We start from the raw sequence: 23,434 nt of genomic DNA, 5'->3' as shown, positions 1-23,434 counted from the left end.
AGCATTACCCTCGCCTTTGCTTGGGGCAATACTTTGGCGTTGTCATTAAATTACAAAAATGACTTCAAGTGAATATTTCTTAAATTAATTTCTGAAATGTTTCATTAGTCTGCAATATACACTGTCTTACGTCATTTCTGGCAAACACATATATAAACTTCACAGATTCATTGTTCTTGTTGCTCTGCTCTGTGGACACTCACGTCTATTTAGAATAAATGTGAAAGTATGTTTTATGCATGTATTTATTTACTCATCATGCATTGGTGTGAATCAATAAAGAGTGAAATCCTGCTGGGTTGAAAAGATATCCTGCACGAGAGTGACAGATACTTTATTAACTTGATTTGCTGACAAAATTAAGGCTTTTCACATTTTTATAATAATTTCAACTATAAAAAACCAACAACAGTACATGATTCATGGTCCAAGTTCTCTTGCGGCACCCACCACCAAATGCACTAGAAATGAGTCCTGTGGTGATGGGAGATCTTTCTTCAAAAGCAGTAAGCAAGGGGCAAGGACGCAATGGGGTGGGGACGCAGCAAGCAGGAGCACCGATGAGTGGAACTCGCAGAGGAAAATAAAGAAAAACAAGAAAGAAGTGAATTCCAAGGGGCCAGCATATATAATATAGCAGAATCCAGCAGGGGAGACTAAAAAAGGGGATGTGGGAACGATACCCCTGTTTAGATAAATGTAATTGGGAACAGTCACACACAGAAAGGAACATGTGGAGGGGTGGCAGGGCAGCAGAGAAGGCATTGACCAAAACAAGGGTGACGAGGTGATGTAATGGTGGGGAAAGGTTCACTCTGAATAATTTGACCATGAAATATACACAATGGAAATTGAGACTTCCAGCTGGCATTTGTCATCAGGAAGATCTCATGGGAACAGATTTTCTATATAAATAACTGCCACAATCATACTGTTGGTCTGTATCAATGTTATCAATGTATTACTTAGCAACATTTTGCATTTGCAAAGAAAATGGCATTGGTGTCCAGGTAACACCATCCCGTTTGGTCAAACTTGCATACTCAGTTTACCCTCCTATATGTGCTACAACCAGTTCCAAAAAACACAAACACCTATTCGTAGATGTCGCATATTATGTTATGTTCTCTGCCCACTGCATTGAGCTTTTAGTGTGAGAGTCCTTGATGATGTAAATCTACCTTGCCTTTTGTGGGGGCATCAATTTGAATGTGTCCTGCAGTCCCACATTGTGGGTCACAGTTCATCCAATGCACCTATCCTGTACTTCCATGTGGTCACCCACTTAGCTAAAGGATCCGAATCAAACATGATGCGTGACGTTCCTCATTGCGCCTGGATCAGCACCCCAAATGAACTGCTTGTATTTTCAGATTCAGAATGAAAACAGAAGATCCCTACAAACGTGAGATCTAATTCCTTCACATAATGCAGAACCCTTGAGTACATTGCCATACATGGGTAGAGATTAGGAAGCCAGCAGGCGACGTACACCCCTTTAAAGTATCAATTGCCTAAAGAATCAAAACCTGTATGCCTATAAATAGCGAATGCGCTCCACGGCCAGTCTTTATTTATTTTATTTATTACATTTGGTTACACGCCCAAACCCTTAGGTATCACGGCGTACAGCGTTTATATGTTATATGGTTGCAGCTGCACTATTCATGCATGGCTATACTGAGACAATACAAATGTGGCAGAAATATCACAAGACATAAAACATGTAACTTTGAAAAATGTGAAATGATATTACCATGTATTTACAATAATGAATGCATCCATCTTTTATCTCAATAACGACAATTCTAGGAAAGGTATCACATTTAAGCAAATATCTTACAGCACGGTTGTCTAACTGCAGGACTTGAGGGCCCTAAACCTGAAAGGTTTTCAGGATATTGCTCATTAATATTCATGAGAAAACATGTGCATACATTTAGAATCCTTGTATGCAAATTTATCTCATGAATATTAATGCTTATCCTGAAAATCCGACATGAATCCGGCCCTCGATGCCTGGAGTTAAACAACCCTGATAACAGCATGGTAATACAACACTTGATATAGTTAACTCACACAGCATACTTGTAAACCCCTTGGTGCGTCACTATGTACAGTGCTCAGAAGCTTCCCAGCTAGGTTTGAGCATAATACATTCAATACACACATACACATTTGTTATGAGCTGATTTAACTTCTCAATCAGCTATTGGACAAAGGTTTGCTATTAATCGATAACCTTGCTAGTAGAAATATGAGCAGGCCAAACAACCATGAGTTAGCGACAGCTATCAGGCATCCACTTTCATTTTGCTCTGATCTTCCTGGTAGTGATTCGGCTGTTCCTCCTCGTCTAGCGGGACCTGAAAGAAGCACAGGGATGAGACGTGATTGTACATTCCAGGAGAAGATCTGGTAGTTGCTGGAAAAGCAAATGCTGATCCATGCTGACATGTAGAATTTATTACATGTTTTAGGTAATTATATGTACAAATATTGATCTATTGAAAATCACAATTGCTTTACTGCAACAGTTAAAAAATAAATACTTGATTCATTATTCAGTAGTTCCACCAGGGGGCACAGAAGCTCGGGAGCCTGACCCGTCGTCTCCCCTCATCAGGCTGACACAAACCGTGTCAATTGCAGTATTTACTTCAATTTCTCCACCAAACCTTTACGATTCCATTCTTAATCCTGGGGGCACCAACGGACAAAATGTCCTCAATAATCGGACCCTCCATCCACCTTATCTCTCTGATGCGGCCTCCTCCACATTGAGCCTTCCCGCGCTCCCCTACGCTGCCGCAGTCACCAAAGACTGTCCCACCCCACCTCCACCGCCGCCGGATCGAGGCTACCTCACCCACCCATGACTGGCAATCCTGTCGGCTCTGCTGCATCCAGAGGATCCTTAGGCTTTGCTTCAGCAGACCCAGCGCAGCACCGTACTCCCACGAGGCCTCCTCCCACCACTTCCATCCACCGCGTCTCGCCTGGAGGCGCACTGCTGACTGAGGCTGCCGCGCAGTGGGTTCGTGCAGTGCTGTAGCTGTGCCAGACTCGGCGAGGTGCCGTGTCCCGACGAACCCTCCTCCAACCGCCTCCATCCAGCCCGTCTCATCGGATCTGCCCTATGGGCTGAGGCAACTGGTAACCTTCAGACCGCGAAGAGCTGCTGCAATGTTCCACCCAACGCAGCGTCTCTTCGGAGCTGCCTTACGGGCTGAGGCAGCTGGCAGCTTTCGGACCGTGAAGAGCTGCTGCAACGTTCCACCCAACACGATGCCATGTCTCTACGGCAGACAGTGAGGCCTCCTCCTACCACCACCTTCCGGCACAACACACATAGCGTGGCCCTGCAGGCTGAGACAGCAGTGAGTCTCACTGCCTCAGCTGCACCCGCTGGACCGGCACCCAAGCTGCGGGCCAACTCCACAGGGACCAGTGAGGGACCTGCCCCTTCAAAACCTCCCGGAGCCGCATCCTTCAATCAACCTCTCCCTGAAGAGTGCCGTAATGCTGCACCTTCCACTGACAGCAAAAGGCTCCAGCCTACCCCTCCTCTCCAGCCCTTATCTCTGCTCCCTGTTCCGCTCATTCCTGCATAAACTGCCTCCTCCAGCGCTCAGCCACCTCAGCCCTCAGCCTCTGGCATCCGTTTTACCCCTTCAGAGGCCGTGCCTGCCGCTGAACCTGCAGCACTTGACATCTCCTCCACTGTCATTCTCACCGGGCGCCGAGTATTGACAAGGCCTCCTTCCTATATCACCTTCTAGTGCATCATAATTGGTGTGGCCCCACAGGCTGAGGCAGCTTGGTGCCCCACAGCCGTGGCTGTGCCCACCGGAGCATCATCCTAGCTGCGGGCTCCCTCCTTTGGATCCAGTGCGACACCTGCCCTTACCAGTGCCATCTACCAGCGCCTGCTCGCTACCAGTGACTCCTCCAACGCCCAGTAGTCACAGCCCCGAGCCCCTGACATCTGTGGGACCCCTGCTGAGGCTGTGCCTACTACTATACTGCAGCTCCCGGCATCTCCTCCACTACCACTCCCACCCAGTGCCGTGCCACCCTCCTACACCGGTTTGCCCTGACCCACTATCCCTGGCACCACTTCAGCCTCTGACTGTCCCTTAATCAGTCTGCTGTACCCTCCTCACCTGTAGCTGTACTGCCCTCGCACCCCTTTTACTGCATCCGCTCTACCAGCGCTTAACCTCTCCTCCTCACTAAGGACCGCCTGCACTGTCGCAAACCATCTAGTGACCCAGCCTACCTGCTCTACTGGTTATGAGTGATGTTACTTTCCACACCCTGCCACACCGATCGCCAATCACTCTGTGGGTTTGCAGCAAATCCTCACCTTGGATCCTGCCAATATCAGTTCTCCTACGCCCCCCTGCTGACCTCTAAGGAGCCTACCATCCTCACTACCCGCCCTCGGATGTGCTGCTTTTTCCTCCCCACTCCCCTGCCCTGACTCCCTCTCTCCTGCAGTAACTCCCCACCCTTCTCTACTCCCTCATCCTCCCCGCCTCACACCTACCCTCTACCTACCTGCTCCTTACACTTCCTCCAACTGTCGTTACTCTGCCAAGTGACCACCAGCAATCACCCTCATCCTACTCTTGTCATGCACACTATCTGTCCTTCCCTTCATCGACCACCCTCCTTCACCCTCCCCCTCTTGCTCTCCCTCCTCCCCCTCCTTTTCCTCCCACCCATCCTCATGCCCCTCCTCTTACCTCCCTCCATGCCTACCCCTTCCTCCTCGCCCCATCCCTTCCCTCTCCAATCTCATCCGTCTCCCCACTGTCCATCCCTCCAGCATCATGAACATTGCCCTATGGAATGCCCGTTCCATCTACAATAAAGCCACTGCAGCTCTTGACCTATTCTTCCGACTCAACCTCCACTTCCTCTGCATCACTGAGACCCGGATCCCCCCCTTCAACTCCACTGTTCCTGCATCTCTCTCCACCCCTTCTTCCTCCTTCTCTCACATCCCACGCCCCTCCGGTCGCGGAGGCGGCGTCGGCCTCCTCTTTCACCCTAAATTTCTCTCCTCATCTCCCACCATCCCTCTTCCCACCTTCTCCTCCTTTGAATTTCTCTATAAATCCTTTACCCACCCTCACGCTATCTCCTTCTTAATCATTTACAGACCCCCTGGCCCTCTCTCTTCCTTCTATGAAGACCTTGAACATCTTCTCTCCCTCATTTCTCCCTCCCCTACTCCTCTCTCTGTCCTTGGCAACTTCAACTTCCCTCTCTCTACCTCATCTCATTCCTCCCACCTCCTCTCCTTACTCGACTCCTACCTCCGCTCTCCACTTCCAACCTGCCACCCACTCCTCTGGCTCCACTCTCGATCTCATCTTCCTCTCATCTCAATCTTCCTCCCCTATTTCGTCCCTCCCCAGCTATCTCTCTGATCACGCCCTACTCTCCTTCTCCCTCACCCCTCCTTCCTCCTCTCTGTCCTCCCCAATCCCTCATCTCCCTCCTTCTCACATCGCGATCTTCGCAATTTCAACCCTTCTCACTTCATCGACACCTGCACCTCCTCCCTCCCCCATCTCCCTCACTTCTCATCCCTCTCCACCGACGACACCCTTTCCTCGCTGTCCGCCTCTATATCCTCCAGTCTCGATCAACTCTATCCTCTTACTTCCTTCTCACCCTCTCGCAAACCTTCCCAACCCTGGCTCTCCTCTCATCTTCAGTCAATGCGTCGCCTCCACCGTCGCCTTGAAAGACACTGGCTCAAATCCCCTTCCCTGGCTAACCAATCCTCATACTTCTCTTATCACTCTCTCTACGACTCCTGCCTAACATCTGCCAAGCGCTCCTTCTACTCTAACCTCCTCCACTCACAAGCTTCTCACCCCCGCCGTATCTTCCAGACCCTCTCTCGTCTTCTCTCCTCCTACTTCTGACCCTCCCATGAACTCTCCCCTCTCTCCCTCTGACTTTGCCAACTTCTTCTCTTTCAAAATGCTCTCTCTTCACCAGACCATCCTCAGCACTCATTCCTTTCCCCCTCCTGCCCCCTCCCTTCCCACCTCTGCTATCATGTCCACTTTCTCTCCTATCACCCCAGCCTGCGTCTCCCATCTCCTGTCCAAAACTCACCCAACCGCTGCCCCCTCTGATCCTATACCCACCTCCCTCATCCTCAAAGTCTACCCCCTCCTTATCCCCTACCTAACCACCTTCTTTAACATCTGTCTCTCCTCTGACTACTTACCCTCAGCTTTCAAACACGCCACCATCATCCCTATCCTGAAAAAGCCCTCTGCTAACCCTCTTCTCACCTCCAACTTCTGACCAATCTCCCTTCTCCCCTTCATCTCTAAGCTCCTCGAGCGCCTAGCATACTCTCAATTCTCAACTTTCGCCTCCTCCCACTCCCTCCTCCCCCCTCTCTCAGTCTGTGTTCCGCCCTAAAAACTCCACTGAGATTGCCCTAACTTGTGTAATTAACTCCCTCCTCTCTGCACGCTACGCTAAACAATCCTCTCTTCTAATCCTCCTTGACCTCTCTGCATCCTCCTTGACACTGTTGACCACCCCTTACTTCTCAGCACCCTGTCCTCCTTTGGCTTCAAAGGCACTGTCCTCTCCTGGCTCTCCTCCTACCTCTCCAACCGATCTTTCACAGTCTCCTGGGGTGGCCGTACCTCCGACAGCTTCCCCCTGAGCTACGGAGTCCCGCAGGGTTCTGTACTTGTACCCTTTCTTTTCTCTCTCCATACCTCCCTTCTCGCCCCTGTCATCTCTTCCTTCGGCATCTCCCACCACTTCTACGCTGATGTCACCCAACTCTTCCTCTCCTTCTCTTCCTTCACTGCCGACCTCCACCACACTCTTTCTTCCTGCCTCAAGGCCATAAAAAACTGGATGTCTTCCCACTTTCTTTCCCTCAACACTGACAAGACTGAAGTACTTTTCTTCCCTCCTAACACTACCTCCCCTTGCCCCCCTTTCATCTACTTTCATCTACAATGTAAATAGGGGTGTATTAAAGCAAGTCAATACCTAGTGACATATTGACAACTCTGATAAACATTCTTATTTAGAAAGGATATAAAATATATTAGTCTTACCTCCCAGTAAAGTGAGTCATCATAACAATTCTGGTCAGGTGGTTGTCCCCAGAAAGGTAATTTTAGAATGAAACCTGTCGAAAAAGACATTCAGCACATAGTGACATAATTGTTGTCTTTACCTCTAAATATCCTACAATTACAAAGAAAAGAGATGCTGTTGATGCAAGACATTTTCGAAAATGTAGCATGTTGATTTCATTTTCAATTTTCCTGTTAAAATATGAAAATCACAACACAGGTCAGTGGGCTTCTCTATTCGTTGTGATGTGTATCTCATATTTTATCTCATGTATGTAATCCACAAGACATATTTACTATCAAAGAACTCTTCGACCTGCTATCACATTTCACAATGGCAATTAGTTTATTACATATTTTGCTCAAAATCTCAATAACACTTGAAGTGTTCAGCATTTTTTAAATTCTTTAGTTTTACAAAAAATGCAAAGAACTAAAAATGTATGGTGAAGAAAGGAATAATTGGTAAATTGATATTAAAGAACAACCAAAAGGATTTTGCTAACAAATATTCTAGATATTTTTGTTAAAAAGTGTGCAATGCATATATTGGGCATGAAGTAATGTAAACACGTTTAAAATTAGCACTCAAGTGAATGTCAATGCCGCAGTAAGTTGTTTAACCATGTTGCAGGAAAAGTGAGTTTTGTGAAGAAAAATATACACCCACAAGTTCGTCTTAACCTCATGCTACCGAAAATAGGAAAGCAAGGCAATCCTAGAAATATTGTGTTTTTATGCTAGCATGGCAGATGCGTGGAGAAGTGGGAGTGGTGCTCTCTGTAGACACAGGCCTGCATTACTGCATTCCTAAACACAATGGAAAAATACTTCCATTATCAGTTTTCACATTATATGATCATTCCATTTCGGGTATATTGTCCAATTTTTGTATGGCTTATTTTGATACATAGAAGTTAAATATATTGCTTGTGGTGAACATATTCTGTGTTTCCTACCTATTGGAACAGGACTAGTACAATACAAATGTAATTCTGCCTATATTGGTGCATCTTTGTTTAGCCTTTATATGTCAACATAGGCTAGACACTGGGAATTGAATGGAATTGTATTAGGTGAGAACTTTATTGAGATTTAATTAATTTGTTAATTTTGTGCTGTTTACTCGCAAACAACATTTGACTGTGAGGAATCCAGATCTGTTTCTGCAGAGTGAAATACTGCCCTCTCCCCCACACATCCGCCATGCTAGCATTCAAACATGACATTTCCCTGATTGCCTTGCATTCTTACTTTTGGAAGCAAGGCAGGAAGACACATATGCATGTGTGTGTACCTTTTTCTTCCCCAACTTTTTCTGCAACATAGTTGAACGCTTTTCCGTAAATTTTTGGAGCTTACTCATATGCTGAGGTTAACCATTTTAACTAGCTATTCGTTCGAGCAAGTACATTGCTTAAACTAGTTCTAGCTCTCAATTGAATGGCATTCTATTGAAAACCTATACAATACATGTCTCACCTTTTTCGATGAAGCAAACGCTGCATGCATTAAAGTCTTAGTAGTTCCTATCACAATGCGATAACAGCAAAATCCCACTATAAATGCCTCTCTCCAGGTAAAATACCACATTCATTAAAAGGAAAAAAATAATTCTGCATCTCCACCTAAACCCACATGAACCTATCAATTGCAGCACATCTTTGAATCTTCTCCTTGCAGGAATGGGAATATGAGGATGTTTGTTTCTGGTGAGTCTTTCTGTATCAATATAAGATCATCAACCGTGTCAGTTCACCAGAGGTACTAAAGAGTTTGAAACCATATGTAATCATGTCAGTGACTGTAGGGAGACAGATGTCAGAGCGATACTATTTGGTTACACATAGTAACCATGCATGGGTAATTGAAAACAGTTATGGGTTATTTTAAGAATGCTATTCAATATTAGATCTTCTGAAGCTCTTATCTTGCCATACCTCACTGTTCACTTCAACATGATTGACATTTAAATCCTGACCAACCATCACTCTGAGAATAGGATTAGTGTCTGGGTACGGGGAAGCTCAAATCATTACATAATGGCCAGTTATACAAGGACAAGTGTCCTTGTCAAGTGTTCAGAGAGAAACATTAACAGTTGTGTGAAGTAGAAATCATTCCTCCCAGGCGAGTAAACCAGGAGAGGAACATTTGTATTGAAGCCACTCCTGGCAGGCGAGTAAACCAAGAAAGGTACAAGTTGTGTGAAGTAAAGAGCATTCCTGCCAGGAGAGTAAACCAGGAAAGCATCAGTTGCTTTAATAGGAGAAACACTCTGTTGTTATAACGAGTGTGCTGGGAAGAAAATATTTGCTTTATTATTCTGACAAACATTTGTAAAACAAGAGAGACTAATATTATATGAGAAAAACTGTTGTTACATCCATTGGAGTAATTATTTTGCCATCTTGAAAGGAATGCTTTGCAAAAGAAACATTTGCTTTAGTTTTTAACCAGTGTTCTTTGGAAGAGACATTGGTTTTGCCAATTTGAGAAACGTGTGCGTTGATAGAGACAATTTACATTGAACTGAATAGAATATTGTTGGAACTTAACTCTCTCAATAGACTTCCTGAAGTGTCCCAGGGTAAGGGAGTCCAATCCTGGACACAAGGAGTATTTTATTATAGTTATAATTTTCAACTTTTGCCCATTTTTGTTGAGCTGGAAACAGATATATCTCTCTTGTTCACTTTGGTTATGTTATGTTATGTTTTGTTATGGACATTTGTTAAGCGCACGGTCACCCAAGGGTATCATGGCCATGGGGAGAAAGAGGTCAGTAATCCATAGACCGAGTAAGAAAATCAGCTAAAACAGATAGGTTTTTAAAAGATTTCTAAAATCCAAATGATTTGGCAAACTTTTTAGAGCTGGAGAGATACGATCCCAGGGTTTGAGGTCATGGACAAGTCTGGCAGTCCTGTTCTGGATTAGTTGCAGAGGGCGGAGAGTAGAGGCAGGTAGATTCAGAAAGAGGCTGTTACAATAGTCCAACATAGAGAGAACCAGAGCTTGGGATACCATGAGCTTCTGGGGGAAGGAGAGGAAAGGCAGAGTACCTCTGAGGAGGTGCAGTAGGAAGTTTGACTTTTTAGAAACCTCAGAGATGTGTGCAGAGAAGGAAAGGTTTTAGTCAAAGATGACCCGGAGGTTCTTAGCCTTGCAGGTGGGTGTAGGAGGAGGGCCAAGGGAAGCTGGCCAGAGAGTGAGGGGAACGGATGGTGAGGGTGTGCCGATAAGGAGTATCTCTGTCTTGCTGCCATTCAGACAAAGATCATTGGCAGCACGCCAATCTTGAATGGCAGTTAGGCAATCAGAGATGAGAGAGGGAGAGGAGGTACCCCAGGGCAGCCTGAAAATTAGTTGAGTGTTGTCAGCGTAGCACTGGGAATTTGAGCAGAAAAAGGCAATGCAGTGGGGAGAGTTGCCAGGTATTGGTTGAAAAACCAGGACGAGAGTTTAGACCCCTGGGGAACACCACAGGTAGAGAGGAAGATAGATGATAGGATGAACCCAAGTTGGATCTGGAAGAATCCATCAGAGAGGAAAGAGGTCAGCCAGGCCAGAGCCTGATCAGTGATACCTAGGTTTTCACTAAGACGGTTGAGCAGGATTTTATGGTTGACCATGTCGAAGGCAGGAGAGAGATCGAGGAGGATGAGGACAGAGGGAACGTTAGAGTTAAGGTTGGAGAGCAGAGCTTCATTGATGTTCAGGAGAGCAGATTTCGTGCTTCTGGCAGCTCTGAAGCCAGACTGGTGGTCATGGAGACAGCCAACAGAATTGGAATGAAGGTTGAGCTGAGAGATGGACAAATATTCCAGGAGTTTGCCCAGAAAGGGAGTAATGGAAATTGGGCGATAGTTAGCTGGACAAGAAGTATTAGCTGTGCGTTTCTTGAGTCGAGGATGCACAAGGGAGTTCTTCAGAGGAGAGGGTTGACAGGATGTCCTGGCTTTTTGAAATGAAGTGAGAGGCAAGGGCATTGCAAAGAGGCTGGGAGGCAACAGGAGGGGTAGAGACTGCAGCAGGGTTGGCCAGCTCGTTGCAGATTTTAAATAGTTTGGCCAAGTTGTTAGATGCCACAGAGACACAAGCTTGAATGTGGATTCTCTTCTTGGTGAGGACAAAGAGTCGGTATTGCCTTTGTAGCCGGCTACAGGCCAGTTTGTCAGAGGATGAACAGGAAGCCCCCCATTTCCTCTCAGCCACCCTACACTTACATTTAAGTGTAGCTAGGTCAGTGTCATACCAGGAATTGCACTTGGTTTTGGACTTCAAACAGATTCTCATGACAGGGGCATGAGCATCAAGCGTATCAGAAATTGAAGAGTAGAGCAGAGACATGGCTGTGTCAGGATGTGAGACAACCAGTGGTGGAGGGGACAGAGAGAAAGTGGTGGCAAAAGCCTCAACTGACACACGGTTCATGGGCTGGATGTTTGAAAAGGTTGGTGGCAGTGTTGGGGTAGTCTTGGCTTGGGGGGAAGGGAGGGAGAGATGAGAGGAGAGGAGGGAGGGATTGCTCCAGGAGAGAGGAGTGGTCAGAGGGATGAGAGTGGGAGGTCATAGGAAATCAAGACATTGAGTGTGTTCCCTGCAGAGTGAGTCGGGCCAGAGTGGAGTATGGACAGGGAGAGGGAGTCGCAGAGGTCACGGAAGAGTACAGAGGAGGAACATGGAGAGTCTAAATGTATATTGAGGTCACCGAGGAGGAGCAGATGAGTGGTAGAGGCCAGGAGGGAGGAGGAGAGGTCCGCCCACTCAGAGAGAAATGAGGTGATTTGACCAGGAGGCCGGTAGATGGTATCCACATTAAGAGAATGGGTAGGCGAGAGAGAAAGCCTACAGAGAAGGCATTCAAAAGAGGAGTAGGTCTGAGTGGGAATTATAGAGGCAGGAATCTACTCAGTAAAGATCAGGGCTACCCCCCCACCGGACCAGGAGGATCTGGGTGCGGAGAGGATCTTGTAGCCATCAGGGAGGAGAGTGTCAAAGCTTGTGACAGAGCTGGCCATGAACCATGTCTCAGTAAGATCAAGGACATCAAGGTCTAGTTCTTCAAGGAAGTGTCAGATGTCAGAGCGGAGTGTTTGACAGCAGAGCGAGAGTTGAGAGTGGCAATATGAAGAAGGTTACCAGCCTTAAAGACCTGCCAGGCAGGGGTAGAGATCAGAGTTATGGACTCACTCCTACCACCTTTGACTATCACTGTTCTTTCTGCTTGTTACTCCCATGTTGTCATCCTGATGCGCAGTGCTTTCTAAAACCCTTTGGAACATCTGAATCCAAGATTGAAAAGTCAAATCTTGCTGTTTTTGCTTTGCGCTAATAAGTTAAATCTTGCTGTTTTTGCTTTGTGCTAAAAAGTAAAATCTTGCTGTTTTTGATGTGTGCTAAAAGTCATAATTTGCTAGGTAGTGAAATTCTTGTGAGGAAAGGGACAGATAGACCTTTATCCCAACCCCTTTCAATTTCAATAAACTCACCTACTGTTGATGAAAGTACATATGTGTGGCAGGAATTTCTACCTTGGCACACAGACTCACAGCCTCAAGGCACCAAGGCACACTTTGACACACTCACTGACGTGCGCACTGACATGCCTCATTAAATGCATGTGTCAGTAGCCCACGTAGCCCGGCAGATCACTGAGCAGTCAGCTGCAGGCAGGTAAACACAGTAGGGCCCAGAGATGCAGATTCTGCTTTCCTACAAAGTAATGCTCATTGCACTTGAGCTTGGAGTCCCTGCACAAATGCCAATATTAGTCCACAGCAAATTCTCCGGCACCAAGGCACACTCTGACACCTGCAGGTTTTGTGTTGAATCGTGAGGGGGCCTATTGGTGCGAGGTGGCAGCTCCCTGTGCTAATGCAAGTTCACTTCTCTGCTTTCAGAGCTGAGCACTGAACTCAGACATTTGCCACATATGCTTTTGTTGCCTGCAGCTCAATTCTTGGCTCTGGGTCATGGTGCTTTCTACAGCTTCTGCAGGTGTAATTCACTGCTTCATTAATCCCGGTTAACTCCTGGAACCGCAACCATGTGCCAAGCAAATTGATAAAACAACCACTGATTCTGTCGGTGTCAAACAGTTATATGATTCTTGTGCCAGCTTTCTCCATATGTTTTCCTTGTTGGCATAGGGCTAGACCCTGGATCTTATGATGCAGCTACACCCTTCTTACTCATGAAGAAGATTTATCTGTGACTGACATGGGGTCTGCTCTGTGCTGTTGCCATTAAATGCATCAGCGCATTTTTAAAGGAAAAACTGCAGATCCCAAGGGTATCCACCTAATGCTACATCCATGGATCACATTTATGACAAAAATACTTCTGCTCTGAAGGAGCACTTTTTGGGCGGCTTATAACTTCGCTCTCCCTGGATAAATCCTCACCAAACCTTGCAGAAAATGTATATGGCCCACTCTGAATTGTGTTGCAAAGTTTGGTGAGGTTTGGTTGAGGGGGGGCAAAGTTACAGCGGGGGGGTTCCAAAATGTATTTTTTTCCCATAGACTGAATGGGGAAAAAAATGTGCTCACGCCTACAGCCCAAACCGCTGGACAGATTTTCACGAAAGCGTGCTTTTGTAAATTTGGTGAAAATCCGTCCAGTAGTTTTTTTTTTAAATGACCAAAAATTAGGTCACAAAAAATGTGTGATATCTATGTCTGCTCCGATGACACATTTCCCTGTTTGCTCCGTGGACAGGACACCGGTTGGCTGATCGGCTTGCGTCATGTACGCGGACATGTGACTTGTTTGTTGATTGGATGGTGAAGAGCGTGAATTGCGTCAGATTGTTTCGATGTGCCCGCCATCTTGGATCTGCGGACATCCGCGGACAGGGCAGTGACAAATGGGGGAGAAATGCAATTTTGGCATGTGTGTTGGTGTGTAAGAGTGTTTGGGATAGGGTGGGGGAGTCAGAGATGGGTCAAATGCTGTATTTATTTAGGCAGCAGGCACCCCCTTTGTGTTTGTCTTGTCCACGGACAGCCCCGCTGTCCGGGATGTCCATAATTAACCAAAATGGTGGTGTCCTAAGGACACTATACATGTCCGTACTGTCCGGAAGCAAAATAAAACTGTTCTTGGAGCATACGCGGAGTCCGGGATGTCCGTAATTATCCAAAATGGTGGTGTCCTAAGGACACCATACCTGTCTGTACTGTCCACAGGCAAGATGAAACTGTTCTTAGAAAGCATTCGGTGTCCTGAATGTTTGTAATTAACCAAAATGGAGGTGCCCTAAGGACACTATACCTGTCTGTGCTGTACGCAAACATCGTTGTGTTCGTCATGTCCGCGGACAGCCGTGCTGTCTGCACACATAAAAAATGAATGTGGTAGCTCATATAGCCAGTTAAAATTTTTGATTCGATGGGTGTGATATGCTGCGGTGGTTGTGGCCAGGGCCTAGAGATTGGGTGCATGGCTGTTTGATTCTATGTGTATGATCTATGGTGTGATATGCTGCGGTGGTGGCTGCCAGGGCCTAGAGTCTTGGGTGCATGGCTGTTTGATGATCTATTGGCGTGATATGCTGCGGTGGTTGTGGCCAGGGCCTAGAGTCTTGGGTGCATGGCTGTTTGATTCTATGTGTATGATCTATGGGTGTGATATGCTGCGGTGGTTGTGGCCAAGACCTACAGTCTTGGGTGCATGGCCGAAGGCCATAGGCCGTAGGCCATGCACCCAAGACTGTAGGCTCTGCAAACAACCACCACAGCATATTACACCATAGCTCACATCCATAGAATTGAATATCTATTAAATATTTGCAAATCTACAGTTGATGTACTGTTTGATTTGTATAGTTTGTGTGTGAAGTTTTGGCTACGTCATGTCATTAAGATTGTAGAGTTTGGTAACAAGCACTGCAGTATAACATATCCATGGAAGTAAACATTTTGTATTGTGGTGTACGGTTACATGTTTGCTTCAATGGTTGTGTTATGGAGCAGTATTTGTGAGTTGCATTTATTATATACTTACTGTTTGGTTTGGTAATTGGAGCACATGTATTCTTTGTCAATTTCTGTGATAACAGAAAAGATCATGTTAGTGTCGGAAGTTTATAAAGACTTATAACATTGAATAATAGACATTTCTGATTCATTTCAACCCTCATATTTAGTAGATTACAAACCAGTGTACTGTGCAATTTGCTCAGTTTCTGTGTTTGTTGCTTAAATCATTGGGTCTGTGGGAAAAAAACATATTGGATTAAAAAAAAAATAATTGTTTTGGTACAGTACATTTATGTCTGTGTTTGCAGTGTTTACTTGTTGTTTCTGGCTAATGTTCTATTTGTTGGCTTGTTGCAGATTGTTGGATACTTGTTGTTGAACTGTAACTGGTTATAGTTTTTTATCTGTATTCTCAAGTTGCTAATCTATCTGTTGGGTTGTTGCAGATTCTTGGGGCAGTTAGATACATGTTGACGTATTTTAACTGTATATTTGTTGTTATTTTTCAGAGGTATTGATTTATCTGTTTGGTTGTTGCAAAATCTTTTGGCAGTCAGATACCTGTTGGTGTACTCTAACTGTTTATTTCTTGTTATTTTTCAGTGGTATTGATTTATCTGTTTGGTTGTTGCAGAATCTTGGGGCAGTTAGATACCTGTTGGCGTATTCTAACTGTTTATTTCTTCTTATAATTTAGTGGTATTGATTTATCTGTTTGGTTGTTGCAGAATCTTGGGGAAGTTTGATACCTGTTGGCATATTCTGTTTATAGTTTTCTAATTGAAGTTTTATTAATGTTTATGCACAGATTAGTTATACAATTTTGGTTTAAAGAATATTAAATAAGCATTTATAAGATTTGCTTCTAATCTTTGCTTTAAAGTAATGGTACTATCATTACATTCAAACAATCCACAATCCTTTGTTTTACATGCAGTATAGTGACCTGCATTGGTTGTCGTTCCTGCATGGTAGATTATACCCATGGTTGTGAAGGTTTTCTTACCAAGTGAGACTTTACCATGTGTGAATCCAGTCAGCTTGCAGTTGTTTTTAGTATAATTTGCACTGTAACGTAGAAGCATTAGTATTACGTATTTACTATGTGTTTATATTAGTTAGGTGGAACGATTATCTAAATTGCAGGTAGTACATGATCTGCCATGGTTTGCATTTTGTACAAGTTGCTGAAATGGAACGGATTCACAGTTAGGTATGGATACATACACAAAACGTTCATTAGGGATTTATTCATGTTGCATATTGTTGCACAGAGTGCATCTATGTTTCCACATGTATGAAATCTGGAAGATTTCATTTATAGGTATGTTTTTGGTTTCCAGTACTTGTAGTAAGTACATTAGAAATTCTTGTGGATATTCTTGTGAGTTTATAGTGAATTTTACCATTCCAGCACAGTAGTCCAATTCTTGTCTTATTCCATGAACACTATATGTGTTGTCAGGATTGTTGGTTACATTTCTATGAAGGACTAACATTTCCAAACACAATTGGTCTGTACTGTGTAAGTAAATGTTGTCAACAATTGGTGGCAATTGAAATAGAATATTGATTGATACATTTGCATAGCAATTTACACCAATTACTAACACCCAGGACATCAAAGATGACATCACTTATGTCATTGATGACATCACTGATGACATCACATGTTCATTTACTTTTCATGAAAAGTCTGTACAAAGGATTCTTATTATAATATTGACAAAAAAGTGTCAAGGATCATTGGAATAAATATCATGAGCTATGTAGTGCATTGATATAAATAGCGTTCTATTATAAAGTTTTATACGCTGTGAGTGGACCCTAAGTGAATTATTGTAAGAACATATTTGAAGTATAAGTATAGTAAGCTACTCATGTATAAACATAAGCATTGTGTGCAGCATACATGATGGATGTGCAATATTCATAATCTTCCCATGTTGAATAGTGAAATGATAAATGCTTTCTTATTAGAGTTTTGCGTACTGCGCAACATGTAATAAGTATCTAATAAAACCCACTTACTAAACCCACTTACTACATAATTTCATTATTACATACAAAACACAAACACAGAACAACACATTCAAATATGTGTATATAAAGGGAAAGTGAAGTACACAAAAAAAGCAGCAGTAGAACCAGAAAGTGCTTATAACCTAACTGATTATCTTTATGCACAGAAATGATTGCTCTGCTCGAAACCTACTACTTCCCTATGTATGACTATCACATGATGTGACTACACCCTAAAGAAAGTAATCCGAATACAAATATGAGCACATCCAGAGAAAGTACAGTAATAAAAAACAGCAGAACAATAAGAAAGTGTTGATAAACTTACTGATTCTCTTCATACACAGAAAGCATTGCTGTCTTTCAAGTGTGTATTTTCCTTATGTATATATTTCATATGCTGTGAGTCGACCCTAAGTGAATTATTGTAAGAACATATTTGAAGTATAAGTCTACAAATATAGTACTTTTTGAATGTCTTGTTCCTAACTATTACTGGCCAAGATATATCACTAAAGGAAAAAAGAGCAAGTCAGACATGTGATGTCATCAGTGATGTCATCAATGACATTTGTGATGTCATCTTTGATGACCTGGGTGTTATTCTTAGCAATTCATGGTCGTGGCGTGAGTTATGGTTACTTAGCTTACCATAACTAGCAATTTCAGGGTTTTTTCGGTTTTACTTGGAACCATAACGTCCCTTTAACTAAGTTTTTTTACTGAAAATATATATATATATATATATATATATATATATATATATATATATATATATATATATATATATATATATATATGTTATATATATAATTGAAAACACCACCTGCAAGGACACTAAATAGAAAAACTGTACATAATCCACCCCAGTGGAAAGAACAGAGACTATGGAAGAAAGGATAGAATGCAGCACTCTGGGCAAGAATACATGGGTGAAAGACAATTCAATAACTACAATATTATTTTAATAAGTTATATATTTGATGGAAAAGACATATTCTACAGAGCAAGAAAGTAGGTGACCTGAACCTGTGCAGGCTCTGCATCAGTAGCTGATTAATAAAATGTAGACCCTTTTTCCAAGTTACAACTAGGAAATGTTAGGTTAGGCACGTACAGTCTAGCCAAAAGGAAACATGTGTTGCTTGTCCTTCCCTTTTTGTATGCTGTATATCACTTGATTTAAGTGTAAATAATTTCTCTGCATGAATGCACATTGCACTTTATGGTTACTAACCTCACAATGTGACCGTTTGTATCATACATTTGTGTTGGTTTTTATGGGATGATCAAATAAAGTATGCTGATGTTTTTAATAAATAACATTCCAATGTTTGCATATTTGTAGAGCATGAACAAAGGATACGATACATTAAAAACGGATTTGTGGGGTGGCACATGATGTAGCAGTGCCTGCACGGGTTCAGGTCACCGACCTTCCTGCAATGTAGAATTTGTCAGTCTCCCTCACTTAGAAGTAGATGTCCTTTCTCCCTATTGGAAAAAAAAGAATTGGGCCACCACTAACTGAGATTCTTTAATGGAAAAGGTGCACAGTTGCCCTAACCATTCTCCAGAGCACAAAATGGACTAAGGACACTTCAACAGCATGGAACCACTTCTTAACTTGTTGTGCAAGTGGCTCAAGCTTTGTTCGGGTGTAGTGGTTTGTGTTAGCCCAAGGAACAAGCTGGTGTTGTGTCAGTTCAAATGCAGATTTTTTGAGTTGTAACCGGCAAAGCAGATTAGGAGGTCCACCATGGTTGGTTTAGAGTTCAGCTTTTTTGAGACATGTGGTTATTGCAGGTCATAAAAACAACGATCCTGGTTCGCTTGGGTCTCAGGATGCTGTGAGTTCCACTACCAGGACTCAGGACCAGGTTCCATCCTTGTTCTCAGACTCCTAAACAAGGAGACTAGCCCACATGTTCAGGAGTCCTTCACCACAATGAGGTTCTGTGCAGCAGTGTGGCTGGCATAGATGCAGGAGCTGTTCTAGTAGTGCGTCACCCCCAATGTGCGCTGGGATGGGTAGGGAAGAAGACACTCAGGGGCCAATTCATAGAATTCGGCGCACAAGTGGCGCACGCGGCTGGCGCACAGTGTGCGCGTGCGGTAGTCTGCGCCAGCCGCGTGCGCCGAAACACATTCAGGCGCACAGCGTATTCATGGATTCCAACATCCACAACCAGCCGTGGCGCAGAGTGACGCAGCGACCCTGCAGCAGCGTCAGTTACGCCCCCAAGAACGCCCCTTGCGCAGGGAAAAGCCATCAAAATCCCCAATCCAGCGCAAAGGGCAGCAGCAAACGCAGAGCGGGGAGCGTGTATTTCAGGGGTGTGCGAGTGTCCCCACACGCGATAGGCCTGGGTACGTGTATTACAGGGGTGCGCGAGAAAATCTACACGCGATTGGCCTGGGTACGTGGATTTCAGGGGTGCGCGAGAAATTCTACACGCGATTGGCCTGGGTACGTGGATTTCAGGGGTGCGCGAGAAATTCTACACGCGATTGGCCTGGGTACGTGGATTTCAGGGGTGCGCGAGAAATTCTACACGCGATTGGGCTGGGTACGTGGATTTCAGGGGTGCGCGAGAAATTCTACACGCGATTGGCCTGGGTACGTGGATTTCAGGGGTGCGCGAGAAAATCTACACGCGATTGGGCTGGGTACGTGGATTTCAGGGGTGCGCGAGAAATTCTACACGCGATTGGCCTGGGTACGTGGATTTCAGGGGTGCGCGAGAAATTCTACACGCGATTGGCCTGGGCACATGGATTTCAGGGGTGCGCGAGAAATTCTACACGCGATTGGGCTGGGTACGTGGATTTCAGGGGTGCGCGAGAAAATCTACACGCGATTGGCCTGGGTACGTGGATTTCAGGGGTGCGCGAGAAAATCTACACGCGATTGGCCTGGGTACGTGGATTTCAGGGGTGCGCGAGAAATCCTACACGCGATTGGGCCTGTGCGAGTGGGGCAGTGTATTACGTAGGTGTGCGGGAAGTTGAAGGGGTGAATTGCCAGTGTGGGTCCTCCCAGGTCTCCCCTCTACCCCCTCCACGACCTCTGCAGGCAGCCCACACCACAGGGGACTACCCTGCACCCCTGGTCATGTCCCGCAGGCAGCCCATCCACCATGGGCATGCCCCCCAGCCAAGCCACATGTCCCCTTGCACCCCCACCCCCCAGCAGGCCCCCGCCCATGTCTCCCAGCACCCCCACCCCCCAGCAGTGAAGAGGCAGCCTCCACCAGGCCCCCACCCATGTCTCCCACCACCCCCACCCCCCAGTCACCAGGGGCAGCCTCCACAAGGCCCCCACCCATGTCTCCCACTACCCCCACCCCTCCAGTCACCAGGGGCAGCCTCCACAAGGCCCCCACCCATGTCTCCCACCACCCCCACCCCTCCAGTCACCAGGGGCAGCCTCCACAAGGCCCCCACCCATGTCTCCCACCACCCCCACCAATCCAGTCACGAGGGGCAGCCTCCACCAAGCCCCCACCCATGTCTCCCAGCACCCCCACCCCCCAGCAGTGCAGGGGCAGCCTCCACCAGGCCCCCACCCATGTCCAACCCATGTCTCCCAGCACCCCCACCCCCCAGCAGTGCAGGGGCAGCCTCCACCAGGCCCCCACCCATGTCTCCCACCACCCCCACCCCCCCAGTCACCAGGGGCAGCCTCCACCAGGCCCCCACCCATGTCTCCCACCACCCCCACCCCCCCAGTCACCAGGGGCAGCCTCCACCAGGCCCCCACCCATGTCTCCCACCACCCCCACCCCTCCAGTCACCAGGGGCAGCCTCCACCAGGCCCCCACCCATGTCTCCCACCACCCCCACCCCTCCAGTCACCAGGGGCAGCCTCCACCAGGCCCCCACCCATGTCTCCCACCACCCCCACCCCCCAGCAGGCCCCCACCCATGTCTCCCAGCACCCCCACCCCCAGCAGTGAAGGGGCAGCCTCCACCAGGCCCCCACCCATGTCTCCCACCACCCCCACCCCCCAGTCACCAGGGGCAGCCTCCACCAGGCCCCCACTCATGTCCCCTTGCACCCCCACCCCCCAGCAGGCCCCCACTCATGTCCCCCTGCACCCCCAACCCCCAGCACTGTGGGGCACCTGCCAGCAGGCCCCCAACCATGTCCCCTTGCACCCCCACCCCCCAGCAGGCCCCCACTCATGTCCCCTGCACCCCCACCCCCCAGCACTGTGGGGCACCTGCCAGCAGGCCCCCAACCATGTCCCACTCATGTCCCCTTGCACCCCCACCCCCCAGCAGGCCCCCACTCATGTCCCCTTGCACCCCCACCCCCCAGCACTGTGGGGCACCTGCCACCAGGCCCCCAACCATGTCCCACTCATGTCCCCTTGCACCCCCACCCCCCAGCACTGTGGGGCACCTGCCAGCAGGCCCCCAACCATGTCCCCTTGCACCCCCACCCCCCAGCAGGCCCCCACTCATGTCCCCTTGCACCCCCACCCCCCAGCACTGTGGGGCACCTGCCAGCAGGCCCCCAACCATGTCCCACTCATGTCCCCTTGCACCCCCACCCCCCAGCAGGCCCCCACTCATGTCCCCCTGCACCCCCACCCCCCAGCACTGTGGGGCACCTGCCAGCAGGCCCCCAACCATGTCCCCTTGCACCCCCACCCCCCAGCAGGCCCCCACTCATGTCCCCCTGCACCCCCACCCCCCAACACTGTGGGGCACCTGCCAGCAGGCCCCCAACCATGTCCCACTCATGTCCCCTTGCACCCCCACCCCCCAGCAGGCCCCCACTCATGTCCCCTTGCACCCCCACCCCCCAGCACTGTGGGGCACCTGCCACCAGGCCCCCAACCATGTCCCACTCATGTCCCCTTGCACCCCCACCCCCCAGCACTGTGGGGCACCTGCCAGCAGGCCCCCAACCATGTCCCCTTGCACCCCCACCCCCCAGCAGGCCCCCACTCATGTCCCCTTGCACCCCCACCCCCCAGCACTGTGGGGCACCTGCCAGCAGGCCCCCATCCATGTCCCACTCATGTCCCCTTGCACCCCCACCCCCCAGCAGGCCCCCACTCATGTCCCTCTGCACCCCCACCCCCCAGCACTGTGGGGCACCTGCCAGCAGGCCCCCAACCATGTCCCCTTGCACCCCCACCCCCCAGCAGGCCCCCACTCATGTCCCCCTGCACCCCCACCCCCCAGCACTGTGGGGCACCTGCCAGCAGGCCCCCAACCATGTCCCACTCATGTCCCCTTGCACCCCCACCCCCCAGCAGTGCAGGGGCAGCCTCCACCAGGCCCCCACCCATGTCCAACTCATGTTCCCCACCCAACATGTCATCAAAATCCAGAACCCTGGTCTCTATGGTCAGCCCCCAAATGCAAAACACCCACCCGAGCAGCCTCCACCAGGCCCCCACTCATGTCCCCTTGCACCCCCACCCCCCAGCAGGCCCCCACTCATGTCCCCCTGCACCCCCAACCCCCAGCACTGTGGGGCACCTGCCAGCAGGCCCCCAACCATGTCCCCTTGCACCCCCACCCCCCAGCAGGCCCCCACTCATGTCCCCTGCACCCCCACCCCCCAGCACTGTGGGGCACCTGCCAGCAGGCCCCCAACCATGTCCCACTCATGTCCCCTTGCACCCCCACCCCCCAGCAGGCCCCCACTCATGTCCCCTTGCACCCCCACCCCCCAGCACTGTGGGGCACCTGCCAGCAGGCCCCCAACCATGTCCCCTTGCACCCCCACCCCCCAGCAGGCCCCCACTCATGTCCCCCTGCACCCCCACCCCCCAGCACTGTGGGGCACCTGCCAGCAGGCCCCCAACCATGTCCCACTCATGTCCCCTTGCACCCCCACCCCCCAGCAGTGCAGGGGCAGCCTCCACCAGGCCCCCACCCATGTCCAACTCATGTTCCCCACCCAACATGTCATCAAAATCCAGAACCCTGGTCTCTATGGTCAGCCCCCAAATGCAAAACACCCACCCGAGTATTGCATCCACCCACTCATAATTTGCAATCACATCACAGAACACCAATTGGAAGTTCCGAAACAAACACATGTCCCTCACATACACCAAATGGGTGTCAGTGAATCTCAAAACACATAACATGAAATGCATGAAAACAATGAGATACCACACATTGAAGTTCAAGAAAAAAATAATGTATTAAAGGAAACATGAATAGAATCAAAAATGAAGAAACAGAAATGTGAATGTAAAAAAATGAAAAGAAGCATGTCCGTTCAAAATAAAAAAAATAAAAATATATTGAAATCCAAAG

At 47.6% G+C, this 23,434-nt stretch overlaps 1 protein-coding gene across 1 annotated transcript in view; it reads right to left on the bottom strand.

Moving 5' to 3' along the window:
• Positions 1-295: 295 nt before the first annotated feature.
• The window catches only part of RHAG (Rh associated glycoprotein), a 196,304-nt gene continuing 173,165 nt past the window's right edge, over positions 296-23,434 (bottom strand). The window contains exons 9-10 of the mRNA XM_069605769.1: positions 7,116-7,189; positions 296-2,366 (exon numbers count right to left, since the gene is read on the bottom strand). Coding sequence (XP_069461870.1) covers positions 2,295-2,366; positions 7,116-7,189 — 146 coding nt within the window. The 3' untranslated portion in view covers positions 296-2,294. The remainder of the gene's footprint in view (positions 2,367-7,115; positions 7,190-23,434) is intronic.

This window comes from Ambystoma mexicanum, chromosome 4p, assembly GCF_040938575.1.
Source record: "Ambystoma mexicanum isolate Mex_15411 chromosome 4p, UKY_AmexF1_1, whole genome shotgun sequence".
Taxonomy (NCBI): domain Eukaryota; kingdom Metazoa; phylum Chordata; class Amphibia; order Caudata; family Ambystomatidae; genus Ambystoma; species Ambystoma mexicanum.
This window is presented reverse-complemented; position numbering and strand designations above follow the sequence as displayed.